The sequence below is a fragment of the Schistocerca piceifrons genome, chromosome 3, assembly GCF_021461385.2.
Source record: "Schistocerca piceifrons isolate TAMUIC-IGC-003096 chromosome 3, iqSchPice1.1, whole genome shotgun sequence".
Lineage (NCBI taxonomy): Eukaryota > Metazoa > Arthropoda > Insecta > Orthoptera > Acrididae > Schistocerca > Schistocerca piceifrons.
In genome coordinates, this window is record NC_060140.1 from 878,418,927 (window position 1) to 878,435,455 (window position 16,529).

General features: G+C 38.5%; 1 protein-coding gene across 1 annotated transcript in view; it reads left to right on the forward strand.

Moving 5' to 3' along the window:
* LOC124787906 (tripeptidyl-peptidase 2) overlaps positions 1-16,529 on the forward strand; it is a 281,148-nt gene that overhangs the window by 152,041 nt on the left and 112,578 nt on the right. The window contains exons 10-11 of the mRNA XM_047254886.1: positions 23-153; positions 8,188-8,368. Coding sequence (XP_047110842.1) covers positions 23-153; positions 8,188-8,368 — 312 coding nt within the window. The remainder of the gene's footprint in view (positions 1-22; positions 154-8,187; positions 8,369-16,529) is intronic.

Consider the following 16,529-nt stretch of genomic DNA (forward strand, 5'->3'; position numbering starts at 1 on the left):
AAATAATTTTGTGATTTTTCAGCAACAATTCTGAGTGGTTTAATGAAGAAAAACATGTCATACTCACCATACAGCGTCAAGAGGGCTTTGGAAAACACAGCAAACTTTCTGGAGAATGTTGACAAATTTGCACAAGGGCATGGACTACTCCAGGTTTGCTCTCTTCATATATTTTATGACAACTTTTTAGATGGTCTAGATCTTTTTTAGATTTTATGGTATATGTCTGTGTATCAGAAGTTGGATGAATCTGCGCAGCAGGAATATGAATGATGGAAAAGAGGCCGGATTCAACAGATGTCTGTATTCATCCGTAGAATATGTGAACTATGGGGGGATGGGGGGGGGGGGGGAGGAGGAGGGGTGGTTGTCACAGTTTTCATCCCCTACACGCACACGCGCAAAAGCACACACCTGTACTGGTGGTAGCATAGCTGCTGGCAAAGTCATCTAAGCCAGATTGGCTGCAGCAGAGGAGCCAGATGAAGTGTGTTCCACACCATAAACTGGGATGTAGGTGGGGGTGGGGGTGGGGGGTGGGGGGTAGGAGAGGTCTCTGAAGACTAGGCTGTCACTCCCTCTAGTGGAGCTAACATCAAAATGAAAGCCTGAGCCTCCAGGCTGGAGGATGAGCAGAGGGTTGATACCCTGTATTGTAAAAAGCCTGTCATCAAGCAATTTAACAGGGAATGCTAGACTGCCCATACAGAGGTGAAATGCACCAAGGAACAGAAATATGGATGTACCAGTGCTTTAATTTGGGACATGGGACCTATGTGCACAGCTGCAGGAAGAATCAGATGAAGACATTCTAGATCGTTTTTACGATCAGCTACAGGTGGTTTGTGATAGAATACCTAGACATGATACCAAAATGGTCCTCGGTGACTACAAAGTGACATTGGGCAAAGAAGAGGCTTTCAGACGCATGTTTGGCAAAGAAAGTGAACCTGATGAAGTTAGTAATAAAGATATGGAAAATTAGTACGCTTTCTAAGGAGCTGATTTCATTTCTGAGCCAAAATGAGTCATAAACTTGCTATGGCTGCCAAAATAGTACCAGAGTTAAGAAATGGATTGTGGAACATCTGAAAGATGGGCCTGCTTTTAAAAACCATCAGAACGGCCTGAGATAGGAGTTACAAACAAAAGATAGTGAAGACCATATAGACAAAGAATGGTGCTCTATTAAAAATGCTATTCTGACAACTGCAGATGAATGAAATACTGGACGAAGCAAGGAGACTTAGAAATGAAGACTGATATGATGAATGTAGACAAGCAGTGGAACAGAAACAGGAAGCAAGACTGAAGTGCTTACAATGAAATAAAAGATAAAGTCAGGAATTATCTAGCGAAACAAGAATAAAGGCAGCAAAGGCATGTAGGAGACAAAAAAGGGAAGCCATAAAAAGAATGATGCAAGAGCTCTATCAGAGGAATGAGAGCAGAAAGTTTTATAAGAAAATTAAAGAAGGAACTCAAGTATATAGACTGGTAACGAACTGCATGTAAGAGGGACATTTGCTGGTGGATATACAAGGTATTGTGAACAGATGAAGAGAATATTTAAAGGGAATTCAGGAGGGCAATCCTACCAGTAGTGAAGAGCCATTCCTCTATCATGCAGATCCAGAGAAACAGCAGTCCACATTATAGGAAGTATGGAATGAAGTTCACTGTCTAAAAAACTACAAAACTTCAGGAACTGATAAAATAAATGCAGAACTGTTAAAAAGTGGGGGAATTAGTTTCCATAAGTGAATCCACAAACTTATCAAATTGATATGAAATCTGGAAAGATTCCCAGAAGAGTGGACTTTCGGGTTAATCCAACCAATCCATAAGAAATGAGAAAAGATTTGTTGTTCCAATTACCGAGGGTTTACCGTGCTGAATGTAACCTATAAGATATTTTCTGGTATCATCTGCAACAAGAGAGTTCCATTTGCAGAAGAGATTCTAGGAGAAAATGAGTGTGGATTTCAGCCTAATAGGTTAACAACAGATCAGATATTTCTGCTGAGGCAGGTACATGATGAGGTGTATGAATATAATATTGACCTCCTATGTAGACTTAAAGTAGGCCTTTGATAGTCGTGATAGGGGAAAAATGCTAAATGATTTGCTTGTGCTTGGTATGCCATCTGAGTATGTTTCACTTATCCAAGCAATATTGGCTGGTTCCAAGGCTCCAGTGCAAGTGTATGGTTTAGGATTAGTAAAGAAGTCAGACAGGGGAACACACTCTCTACAATGCTTTTTAATCTGACTCAAAGAAGCAGCCATTTGAAAGCTTCAAATATCTTTTTACACAGGCACAAAGTGAATCCTGAAGAGTTCTCATACTCCTAATGTCAATTTGAGCTAAGGTTTTTTAACATATACTGTGGTAAAATGTTATGAATTACTTCAAAGAAAACAATCGACAATACAGATTCAGGAAACATCATTCCTGGGAAACACAACTAGCTCTATATTCTCATGAAGTAATAAGTGCTATTGTCAGGGGATGTAAAATTGAGTCCATATTTTTAGATTTCCAGAAGGCTTTTGACATGCTTCCTCATAAATGACTTCTAATCAAATTGTGTTCCTGTGTGGAGTATTGTCTCAGTTGTGTGATTGGATTTTTGACTTCCTGCTAGAAAGGTCACAATTCATAACAACTGACAAAAAGTCTTCAGTTACAAATATCATCTTAACATCGGTCTGCTGCAGAAACATTGAATATATTGTTAGTTTGAATGTAATAAATTCGCTTGAGAGGGATAAATCTCCTGTCCACAAATCAGCCCAGTTTTAGAAAGCATCGCTTGGTCAGAACTGATCTTGCCCTTTCTCATGAGATTCTCCAAACAATGAATGAATGTATGGCAAGGGATGCTTCCATATTACTATATTTCCATAAAACAATTTCACAGTTCCACACTGCTGACTATTGACTAAGGCACAAGCATACTGAATAGATTCCCAGGTATGAGAGTGGGTCAGAGGCGTTTTGAATGACACAGAACTCTGTACGTTGTCCTTGTCAGTGGGTGTTCATCGGACATGAGGGTATTGTCAGGAGAGTTCCAGGGGAGTGTGATAATACTGCTGCCATTTTCTATATACATAAATGATCTGGTGGACAGGCTAAGGAGCAGTTTGCAACTGTTTGCTGATGGTACTGTAGTGTATGGAAAGGTGTCATTGAGTGGCTGTGGGAGGATACAAGTTGCCTTAGATAAAATTTATGGTCTGCGTGATGAATGGCAGATAGCTCAAATTGTAGAATAATGTAAGTTAATGTGGATGAATAGGAAAAACAAACACATAATGTTTGAATACAGTACTGGTAGTGTGCTGCTTGACATAGGCATGCTGATTAAGTCTCTAGGAAAGGCAAATGGTTGACTACAGCTTATTGGGAGAATTTTATGAAAGTGTGATTCACCTGTGAAGGAGGCACACAAAGGACACTAGTGTGGCCTATTATTGAGTACTGTTGGAGTGTTTGGGACCCTAGATGCTTTTTTTAAAAAAAAGCACTATTGAGAAAATGTAGAGAACTGGCATTTGAGCCTGGCTTCACAACAATTCTGTAGCCACCAAGATGCGCATCACGTAAGTACCATTAAGATAAGATTAGAGAGATTAGGGCTTATACGGAGCCATACAGACAGTTATTTTTCCCCTCATCCTGTTTGCGAGTGGAACGGAAAAGGAAAAGACTAGTAGTGGTACAGGGTACCCACCTCCACACACCGTACGGTGGCTTTTGGAATGTGTACGTAGAGAATAATGTAGATGCAGAAGTAATATCTGGTGTTCCCCAAGGAAGTGTTATAGGGCATCTTCTGTTCCTGATCTGCATAAATGAGTTAGGAGACTGTTTCCAGATGACACTGTCATTTACTGTCTTGTATACTCACAAAATGATCAAAATGAATTGCAAAATGATTTAGACAAGGTACTGTGTATTGCAAAAAGTAGCAGTTGACTCTAATGAAAAATGTGGTCATCCACGTGCATTCCAAAAGGAAACTGCTAAATGTTGGTTACATTATCACACAAATCAGTCAACTAAATACTTATGGATAACAATTACAGATAACTGAAATTGGAATGATCACATAGATAATGTTGTGGAGAAAGTAAACCAAAGACTGTGATTTATTGGCAGAACCCACAGAGAAAGTAACAGGTCTACTAAAGAGAATGCTTATGCTACACCTGTCCACCCTATCCTGGAGTGTTGCTGTGCAGTGGAGGATACATATCAGACAGGATTGACAGAGAACATAAAAAAGGTCCAGAGAAGGGTAGTTCATTTTGTATTATTGTGAAATAGGACAGTGTGTGGCATGGATATGATACACGAATTGGGGTGACATTCATTAAAACGAGGGCATTTTTCGCTGCAGCAGGACCTTCTCATGAAATTTCAATAACCAGCTTTGTTCCCAGAGTGTGAAATGTTTTGTTGGTGCCCACTTACCATAGGGAGAAATGACCAATAATATGAGAGAAATCAGAGCTTGCATGGAAAGCCTTAAGTATTCATTTTTCCCTTGCGCTATTCAAGAGTGGAATGGTAGAGTAGTAGTTTGAAGGTAGTTCAGTGAACCCTCTGCCAGGCACTTAATTGTCAAGTGCAGAGTAATGTAAATGTAGATGTTAAACAGCTAAGTCCATACATTTTGGAACATGGACGGACACAGATCTATGACCTGCATTGAAGACATACAGTACGTAGTTGCTGAGTATGGATTTCAGCATAATTCAAGAGACCTGAGTGCTGCTACACACTTTGACCATTTAGATCTTTCTCCCTTAGCTTTAGTACCCATGACCTCTGGAGATCTCCATCATATCTTCTCATGCTGACACCCTCCTGGACTTCACCTTCATTGGTTTACATAGAGCACATGCTTCCTAAAGAAATAAACCTTACCATGTGCCTAATACAAATATTTGCCTTGTATACTTTTCAAATATTATTCAGGTGTAAAATGAAGAATGGCACTTTGAAATAATAACAGTAGAAGTCAAATTACTTTGTTTTATTGGCCCTTTAGCACACAAGATACTTTTCTAACAATACGTAATCTCATCCATTTTGTATTAACAGTTATACTTATTTCGCATTCACATTGAAATACCCATTGCTACATTGATTTCCAAATTAAACATATTATCACTGATAGCACAATCCTTTCCATTTACGCATTACTATCAACGTGTTCCTCCATGAAAATTACTAATTCACAAACACTACATTGTTTGAGCCATAAATCTCATATGTAATCCTGCTGTTATCAATAGATCTGATGCAATAGAAAGTCCACAGGTAGAACCTACAAACCTCAGGGTACTGAGTATAGGAAAATAGGGGGAAATATAGGCTATAATGACTGAAAGAAACAGTGCTACCCTCATTTACACTCTTACACACCCACAGTCTTCATGCATATGTTCATTCATAGTGCTGGAGAGAGGGAGGGGGGGGGGGGCAGAGAGAGAGAGAGAGAGAGAGAGAGAGAGAGAGAGAGAGAGAGAGAGAGAGATACATACTGGTAATGGTGAATGGTCACTTCGATTTTATGTTGTGTACAGGGTGATTCAAAAAAAGTTTACAAACTGACATGGTACGTCGGGCATACAAAAAGGATTAGTAATAACATAGGAACTTGGGTTGCAAAGACCATCCAGGGTTTCTAAATGATGTTGCAGGTAGCCACATGTGACAAATGGATGCCCACTACAGGAGATGCTCAAAGTTATGTCCAGATGCATCGAGCTATGCCTGGAGTTGATGCTGCAATGAACCGCGCACCCTCTCAAAGATATCTGGTGGATCTGGAAGACATCCTGGTGCCTCCCACAGTCCCACCCACTAGGTCCTCTGGCAATGTAACAGGTGTTTCGTACACAAGGTCCTTCAGATACACCCACAGGAGGAAATCAGTTGGGCCAGATTGGGCGATAGTAGCCATATGACTGACTCTTCACAACCATTTCAGTGGCTGGGAAAGATTGCCTGCAGATGTGCCCTCACTTGTCTGCTGAAATATGCATGGGCTCCATCACGCTGATATGGAATGCGGCGACAAATTTGCATGGGAACTTCATTCACCATGTCGAGCATAACCTCTCACAACAATAAAAGGTACATGCGACCATCAAGTCAGTCTGGTACAACATACAGCCCTTTAATGTTTCAAAGGGGTTTTAATTTATTTAAATTTGGTTAATAATGATCTGATTGTTAACTGGTTGAGTCCTATTTAGTAGAAGGTAGGTTTGGGCCACTCGTACTGAGGTATTCTTTATGAGATAAACTACAGTTATCCGAGTTTCTGTATTTAATTGTATTCTATAAATCCTCCAATAATCCAGCTAGCTCTTTCACGATAATCTCTGGGGTTGAAAAAACTCAAGAAACAAACAATAATAATAATAATAATAATAAGACATAATGTCTGAGAAAAGAAATAATAATAATAATAATAATAATAATAATAATAATAATAATAATAATAAAAAACTTCCTTGACATGCCTCAAGCACGCTTGAATTGAAGTTATTTGTATGCTGTGTAAACAAATGGTGTAGTCAGTCCAGCGAAGATTGAATTACTGTTACGCACCAAGCTGAGATACACTGCTTTTTGTCAGGACTGCACTTTAGCTGAAATGAAATAAATTAATGCTGCAACACGTCTCTGCAATGTGATGCAGTGAAAGAAAGAAAGAAAATCTGTAAATTTAAATGCGCATATTGAGGCTGTTAGCCACGGTAACACGTCAAGATTGTTTTTCTACTTTGCAGTGCTGAAAGCTGAAATCTTGAAGGATTTGATACAGGGAGTGCTGATCTTACAAATGATAATATGTTCTATCATTTAACAATAGTAATATATACTCAGAAACCGATTAAATGAGAGATTAGTTCTTTAACAACAGACCTGAGTACAGAGCTGTTCATCGAATGGCGGTCACAAAGGAAGAGAGAGAAAACACTCTCTATCTTTATACCGAGAAGGACAACGATTATATGTTTTCCTAGCCTAGAATATATATATTCTTTGTTTATACATTATCCTTTTTTCTCAACACAAACAACTAATTAAATAAATAATTTTCCAATAACATTATGGAAAAACACCACAGCCCAATTAAACACAATGCCCTCTCGTGACTGTAGCGCCCCTCATGGTGTTTGCGACCCCCCAGTTCTTGTGTGATTACTGATCCTTGTTGTAAGCCAGAAGCGCCATGTCAGTTTGTAAATGTTGTTGTGACTCAACCTGTATATTATAAAATAGTCAAAGTTGTTGTTGTTGTTGTTGTTGTTTGTTACTATTGTAGTTCTTAAATTAACTGCATGGCATATGTTCTCAAATTTTTGGATGAATGCATTGCAAATGCTATATTTCTCTGAATTGCTTTTTCTTTTCAAATAATGGAAAATCCAGGATGGAATGTAACAATACCAGAGAAGGAAAGTTGCCGCTCACCATATAGCAGAGATACTGAGTTGCGATAGGCACAATAAAAAGATTCACACACTCCCTGAGACTCCAGACGTGTGTGTGTGTGTGTGTGTGTGTGTGTGTGTGTGTGTGTGTGTGTGTGTGTGTGTCAGCAGTACGTACACACACACACACACACACACACACACACACACACACACAAAGGCCTTAATGGCCGAAAGCAATGAGTGTGTGAATCTTTTTATTGTGCCTATTGCGACTCAGCTTCTCTGCTATATGGTGAGTAGCAACTTTCCTTCTCTGGTATTGCTTTTTCTTTTGATGTTTATGCTAAGGAAGTGGTGATGTAAACAGTTATTATTATATTATATTATATTATATTAGAAAATTTTATATAGTTTATTGTTGTTATTAAAATGTTAGGCATCTGTAGCACATTAAATGTGTGGCTGACTGCAAGTAATAATTGTGAGGAATGGGGCAGTAACAAACTGTGACCCTTCGCTCCCTAGGATTGAATCCTGGATCTGCACCTGATCATAATATGGGATGTGGATAAGTTTATAAAGCCAAGTTCCTTTGTATAACTTGTCAGCCTTCACATCATGTGGAAGTAGTTCTAGATTTTAACCTTAAATTGAATTTTTGTATGTCACATGAAACTTCCCATGGATTCACAATGGAACTATACTTTCCTCTTTTTAAAGGTGGAAAAAGCATTTGACCATTTATGTACGTATCAGGATCAGCCCGAAAGAGATGTCAGGTTCCATATATCTTGTGGTGTAAACAATAGCAAAGGAATTCATTTACGCTGGGGCATGCAAGAACGAGTCAAAGAATTCAATATCAATGTTGAACCATTTTTCCTAGATCCTGATAACAGAGGTAAGATCTGATAACAGAGGTACAGTAATTATAACGGAGAAAATGTATTTTTGGGGGTAAAAAAGTTTGCCTTACATGTAGCTTCAGAAAAGAAACATTACTATTGTATTTAAATATAGCTGTGATAACTAACTGACACGCAATCCAGCGCTTGGATTACCAGAAAGTTTAAATTAAAAGTTAAATCTAAATGTGTTTTCCACAAATAACCATAAAATTTTAATTATATTTTCCCACATATTACAGTTTCTGCCTGCTTTATTAATAAATGGAGACTGAGAAAAATGAGTATTGCTGTGCATCTGTGTAACTAAAATTTAATTTGCTTCTTAGTCTGTATGGTAACTGTATTGAGCGCATTCTAGATTCCAATTGAAAACAGGCTCTTCAAATTTTCTGAATTGGCCTGTTTTCAGAAGAGAGAAAAATGTGCTAATACTGCACTAGTTGGATTCATTGTTAAAGTCAGTCCTGTTTGTTAGTATGCACTCACATTGATTAATATTTACCCCTATTATCCCTCAGTTCTGGGATAAACCATGTCTCTAGGTCGTAATCTTCATAATTCACAAAATGATAACTTTGAATCTAATCCTGTACAATATGCAACACCTTAATGTATCCATGTGTCATTAGCAATGCATTAAGTCGGTATTTGAAGATACACTTATCATTTACAAATCTGCACCAGTGCCCCAGATGTAAAAGTCTGTAACTGCCAACTTTTTCATTAATCCTATTACATGGTACACTGCACCAGTACCCCACGGGTGCATATTTGGAACCACAGACTGTTTACATCGGTTATGTTGTTTGTGAAAGTTGATATTTTGTTAAGTTGCTATTTACTCATGTTGAAACTTCTGAGGGATTTAGCTTCATGCTTACAGGGTGGCGCACGAAATGTGCTGCCAATTGTTTCTTTCACAATTTACGACGCACATTAGATATCCCACTGGGATCTCTACAGCAGTACCAGCAGAGCTTGGACAAACAAATGAGTTACAAAATGACTGCCGATAGGACAATGGAAGACTGATGACACAGCAATGATCGGCAATTGTGTTACTTTTTCATGAAACAAAAAGCCTTGTTGTGGCTCAGAGGCATTTTCGACAACAGTTTAACACACGATGGGTCCCTTGCAAGAAGACCATCCACAGGTTGTACGATAAATTTGTACAGGAAGGAACAGTATTGGAAGCGAAGCGACCTCGGCCTAAGCCTGTTTGTTCACCGGAGAATATTGAAGCAGTACGAGTTGCTGTACAGAGAAGTCCTTGGAAATCGTGTAGAAAGGCAGCAGTGCAACTGGGACTATCCAGACGCTCCATTCAATGCATTCTTAAAAGCGACGTCCATATGTACCAATACAAGATGACCAGTGCACAGAAGCTCACTGAAGAACACAAGCAGCAGAGATTACTGTTTGCTCAGTGGGCGGAAGATAGGGAAGAAACTCTCAACAACGTTTGGTTTTCAGACGATGCGCATTTTCATTTAGACGGTGTGGTTAACAAACAAAATGTATGCTTTTGGGCCACTGAAAACCCACAACTGCTTCATGAACGACAACATCATGCTCCGAGGATTACAGCGTGGGCAGCAATTTCCAGTCACGGACTTATTGGACCCTTTTTCTTTGAAGAAACTGTGAACAGTAAGCTTTATTTGAGCATGCTTCGCAATAGCTTCATTCCACAGCTTCTTGCTACTGCCTTGCCCTTCAACATGCAGTGGTTCATGCAAGATGGAGCAAGGCCACATACTGCAAACACTGTGTTGGAGTTTTTACACGAGCATTTCGACATGCGGATCATTTCACTCAGGTTTCCAGGTCACTTCAATGATGGACAAAATTGCCCCTCCCCCCAATAGTCCAGACATCAATCTGTTTGACTTGTTTGGGGTGGGGGGTGGTACCTAAAGGAAAAAATTTTCCCGAAATTTCCACGTGATTTAATGGAGCTCAGAAGACTTATTCTTCAAGCTTGCAGATAAATTACGGAAGACATGTGCCGTAGGGTAATCACTGATTTCAGTGTTTGTTTGAAGGAAGTTAGGAAATGTAATGGTGGCCATATTGAGCATGTGCTGAGTTAGAACAAATCTCCATGGACGGCTCTTCATTGTAGTATATGCTCCTTTAAGATTGTATTGACAATAAAGTTTATATTCAAAAACAAAATGGTAACACATTTCGTGCTCCACCCTTTATTAAGCAGTTATTGTTTTGTTGTGCAAATATAATAAAGTTGTTATGATTATACATAATTATGGACATAAACTGTTCATTTTATGTCATGCTAGTACAAGCAAATGATTATCTATGTTTACGTTTCACAGCATTTTGACATGGTGACACAATTATCTAGGCAACATTTGCCATGACAGTATCCAGCTTAGTCATTAGGAGAAAGGCAGGACGACGACATAAGACCATGAGTAGGAATTTGGTTCAACCCCTGGCTGAGAAGAAGGGGTGAAGGGAAGGACATATACCACCTATTAACAAAGGAGTTGAGGCCCAAAGAGCTACAGGAATGTAGAATTTGTTCAGGATGGATAGGTCTTGCTAATCTTAAACGAAGGTAATTGTGCAAATGGCATAGTAATGAGGGAAGCTATTTCACAATAGTGTGGCCGCAAAGGTGTAAAATGACTTTTACAGTCCTCTCAGTTCATGGTTAGCGCAACTGCTCTGACTCTTGGGCTATTCTCGCAACACTATCCTTTCTGGCATGCTGAAATAATACAATCGGTGCAGTCAAACCAAACACGTGCAGTACTGTCGCCAATTAAGGTGATTCCTACAAACATCGAAAGTAAAATTAAACGTGCATTTATGTAAAACACACAAACTCAGAATTAGACATTCGTAGATATACCTTATTGCGGTACAGCATATCTAGAGGATCGTATAGGCACCTTTTCTTACTGTATGACTCAGTATGTATGCTTATACTTTCTTAGTTCCATTCCATGTCTATAATAAGAAGCCATAATTAAATTACAATTTTTCTCATCAACAACACAAAAAAGAATTTTCGTTTGTTTTATTACTGTATTTTCCTTGACCCAGTATATGTAGTACTTGTAAATATTGGAAAACCACCTATGGTGCATGTATTAGGCGTCCAGGTAAAACAAAGTATGCTGGACGGGGAAATACAAGTAGTAAATCTATAGTAACTCCAGCTCACTTTACACTTCAATGAGGTACTGAAACTTGTGATGTCACTGACAGGAAGTGAAATTGCTGGTATGGGTTGCTTACATAAAGGTGCAATGAGTTCACAATCTAAGGTGGCTAATATGGCTTGAGAACTCAAATGGCAATACATGGAGAGAAGACTTTTACAGGAACAGCACTGAAAACGTTTAGAGGTCTGGCATGTGAACCTCACTGCAGAATGATTCTACTGCCACATTTTTAAATTTTCTCATTATGAGAGTATTGAAGGGCGATCTGTTTTAATTGTTGAAAGCTATTCAAAAGTCAAGAAGGCACAAAATATTTTCATTCAAGACAACCACTTTGAACAGTCTATGCTGTTATCTTCAGGTGTTCAACATCTTTTGTAGTAAAACATGTTCATTTTATGCTGAACCTTTTACACGAGGATCAGCATAAAATAATCATGTTTAACTACAAAGAGGCATTTAGGACCTGAAGGTGTACATAACTCCATTTTATGCATATATCTTTGAAAGCAAAGATTGTTGAAAGCAGTTGTCTTGAATAAAAAATATTTTGTGCAAACTTGGCTTTTGAATAGTTTTTAACAATAAGAGAAATTAGGGCTCGTATGGAAGCATATAGACGGTCGTATTTCCCTGGCTCTATTTGTGAGTGGAACAGGAAAGGGAATACCTAGTAGTGATAGAATGTATCCTCGTTGTTGTTGTTGTGGTCTTCAGTCCTGAGACTGGTTTGATGCAGCTCTCCATGCTATTCTATCCTGTGCAAGCTTCTTCATCTCCCAGTACCTACTGCAACCTACATCCTTCTGAATCTGCTTAGTGTATTCATCTCTTGGTCTCCCTCTACGATTTTTACCCTCCACGCTGCCCTCCAATACTAAATTGGTGATCCCTTCATGCCTCAGAACATGTCCTACCAACCGATCCCTTCTTCTGGTCAAGTTGTGCCACAAACTTCTCTTCTCCCCAATCCTATTCAATACTTCCTCATTAGTTATGTGATCTACCCATCTAATCTTCAGCATTCTTCTGTAGCACCACATTTCGAAAGCTTCTATTCTCTTCTTGTCCAAACTATTTATCGTCCATGTTTCACTTCCATACATGGCTACACTCCATACGAATACTTTCAGAAATGACTTCCTGACACTTAAATCTATACTCGATGTTAACAAATGTCTCTTCTTCAGAAACGCTTTCCTTGCCATTGCCAGCCTACATTTTATATCCTCTCTACTTCGACCATCATCAGTTATTTTGCTCCCCAAATAGCAAAACTCCTTTACTACTTTAAGTGTCTCATTTCCTAATCTAATTCCCTCAGCATCACCCAACTTAATTCGACTACATTCCGTTATAGGTCCTTTGCTGTCTCTGACAGAATTACAATGTCATCGGCGAACCTCAAAGTTTTTATTTCTTCTCCATGGATTTTAATACCTACTCCGAATATATATATTTTTGTTTTGTTTTCTTTACTGCTTGCTCAATATACAGATTGAATAACATTGGGGACAGGCTACAACCCTGTCTCACCCCCTTCCCAACCACTGCTTCCCTTTCATGCCCGTCGACTCTTATAACTGCCATCTGGTTTCTGTACAAATTGTAAATAGCCTTTCGCTCCATGTATTTTACCCCTGCCACCTTCAGAATTTGAAAGAGAGTATTCCACTCAACATTGTCAAAAGCTTTCAAATGCTAGAAATGTAGATTTGCCTGTCCTTAATCTATTTTCTAAGATAAGTCGTAGGGTCAGTATTGCCTCCCGTGTTCCAACATTTCTACAGAATCCAAACAGATCTTCCCCATGGTTGGCTTCTACCAGTTTTTCTATTAGTCTGTTCAGAATTTGCGTTAGTATTTTGCAGCCGTGGCTTATTGAACTGATAGTTCAGTGATTTTCACAAAATCTGTCAACACCTGCTTTCTTTGGGATTGGAATTATTATATTCTTCTTGAAGTCTGAGGGTATTTCGCCTGTCTCATACATCTTGCTCACCAGATGGTAGAGTTTTGTCAGGACTGGCTTTCCCTAGGCTGTCAGTAGTTCTAATGGAATGTTGTCTACTCCCGGGGCCTTGTTTCGACTTAGGTCTTTCATTGCTCTGTCAAACTCATCCCGAAATATCATATCTCCTATTTCATCTTCATCTACATTCTCTTCCATTTCTATAATATTGTCCTCAAGAACATCGCCCTTGTATAGACCCTCTAGAGATTTTAATAAGCATTAGATTTATTGCTTGTCTTGTGGAATAGGTTCCTGCATCAGTACTTGGGGATGGAGATGTCTTACTGTTAAAAGACCTCCTGCAAAGTAATCATGTTACATTGTCACAGTGTTAATGCAGACTATATCTGCTGGAGGATAATGAGGATGGGGCATGTTTTTAGACTTTCAACACCTGATTTTTGCGTTTGTTGTAAGGTAGGTTCTGTTGAAGGGAGTCTAAAGATTGAATATGAGAGAAGAATTGCTGATAGGTCATCAAGGGAGTAAGAAGATGCAGGAGAAGGAAGACCACAGTGTGACTGACATTTGAAATGACAGAGATACGGGTTTTAATAGTGTTTAGTCAGAAGAGTTGGTCACATATAAGTGTTTCCGCAGTAGTAAAATAGACAGCTGTGGAAACATAAATTATTAAGGAACTTCCTGGCATATTTAATCTGCCAGGAAGTTTCATATCAGCCTACATTCAGTGCAGAGGAAAATTCATTCTGGAAGTAGTCAGAAAACATCAAACATTCAGTCAGAATGGCCACCCTTAAACCATTTCATACGGGTTTAAAAATATAAGACTGTGTTCAGAGTGACAGTTCAATTAATATTTCTTGTACTTGAATTTCATCATAACCATTGTGTTATACATATCTACTCTGGGGACGTTGTGCTTGTCCAATGCAGGTTGGCGATGCAAGGAGTTCATATGTTTTTGTCCGCATAGGTACTTCCTCTTGAAGTTATTGCGAATGCCGTTCATTTTGAAGACCTGCATCAGTCCTTAGCATGAGTCTCCACTTGCATATAAAACGATAAATCCGTACAATAATAGTGCTTTAGTATATAATAATTACTTTATAGTATTTTTGTTTGCAAAAATCATTCATCAGTAATAATCAATCTTCTAGAGTGGTATGTAACACCACATATCCCTCCACTTTTTTTAATGACATCACGGTATATATGGCCTTTTTGCTTAATTTGTATGTCAAACTTCTGCAAGTTGGCAGTGCTTTTTGTAGTATCAATAAAATCCTTGAATAAATCTCACTAGCTACTGTTACATTATGAAGTTAATAACTTTTATCTTGTGAGTATAGAACTATTTTTATCATTATTCATTACTGGATGTTTCACTGTGATTAACAATATAACAGTAATTGTTTCAGTTATAATTAATAGCTATGTATTTATCTCCGCATGCAGTATTTCATTATGTGACTGAAATTTGATCTTAATGTCCACTACAGCAAATTTGTTTCAGTGTGCCCGTATTTTTCACGTAATTGTGTTTTATCATCAAAATATTTTCCACTTAATCCCATTGCAGTGAAGTTGTAATAACAGCGTTTCAAAGTATAATTATGAGAACGAATTTGTAAGACATGCCACTTTTATGATAACACAACAGATTCTGGCTGTCATTACCTTCTTTACTAATTTTGCAGTTTGGTCTGAATAATGCTGTGTTACAGCCTGTTAACGAAGGTCCGAGTATGTGAAACAGGTTCCCAGATATGTGAGTGGCTTGAGGACTTCTTAAGTAATACAACCAGTGTCCTGAACAACAGGTGCTTGTCAGAGATAAGGATATCATCAGAAGTGCCCCAAGAAATGTCATAGGACCATTTTTATTTTTTATACGCATAAACAGTCTGATGGAGACTGTGAACAGTAACTTGCCACTGTTTGCTGATGACACTAGTTTGCAGGAAAGTGTCACTGTTGAGTGACTGTAGGAGAATACAGGATGGCTTAGGCATATATATTTGGTGTGATGTATGGCAGCTTACTCTAAATGTAGAAAAATGTAAGTTAATGTATATGTGTAGGAAACATAATCCTGTAATGCTCAGACACAGTGCTGCTTGACACAATCAAGTCGACTAAATGTTTAGACACAATGTAGCAAAGCAATATGAAACAAGTGTGTAAGATTGATAGTAGGGAAGGCAAATGGAACACTTCGGTTTACTGGAAGAATTCTTATAAAATGTAGCTTATCTAGAAGAGAGACCTCATATAGAACACTGGTACAACCCATTCTTGAGTACTGCTCGTGTGTTTTGGATTCCCACTAGGCAAGGAGCAATACAGAGGTGTGCAGGTAATTTTGTTGCCAGTAGGTTCGATCAGCTCATGAGGAAGACAGAGATGCTCAGTGAATGCAAATAGAAATCCCTGGAGGGAAGACTAAGTTTCTTTCATGAAATGCTATAGAGAGAAGTTAAAGAACCAATATTTGCAGCTGACTGCAGAATGATTCTACTGCAGCCAACATACATGTTATGTAAGGACCATGAAGACAAAGATACGAAAAATTAGGGCTTGTATGAATGCATAGAGTGAGTCATTTTTCCATCACTCTCCTTGCACCAGGCACACCTGACAAAAGAAAAATGAACACATTCAGGCACTTAACAGTAATTACCGGTTTTATTTATACAGAACTGGAATAGAGTAAGAAGTGGTTACTAATCATTGTTCTGCATATTGTGCTGTGTACCAGACATGTTTCGTCAAATTCATAAACTGTGATTATGCAAACTGCGATTGCAGAAATGGCTGAAGTGTAACAATACTGTGCCCTTGATGAACCTGAAATAGTAAAGAACTATCAGAAATTATAATGTCCATGGATTTCCTGAAAAGTACAGTACACTTTTGAAAAAAATATTATCAAGAGGCTGAATCATGCTATTAGTTCCAGGTGGAATGAATATTAAATCT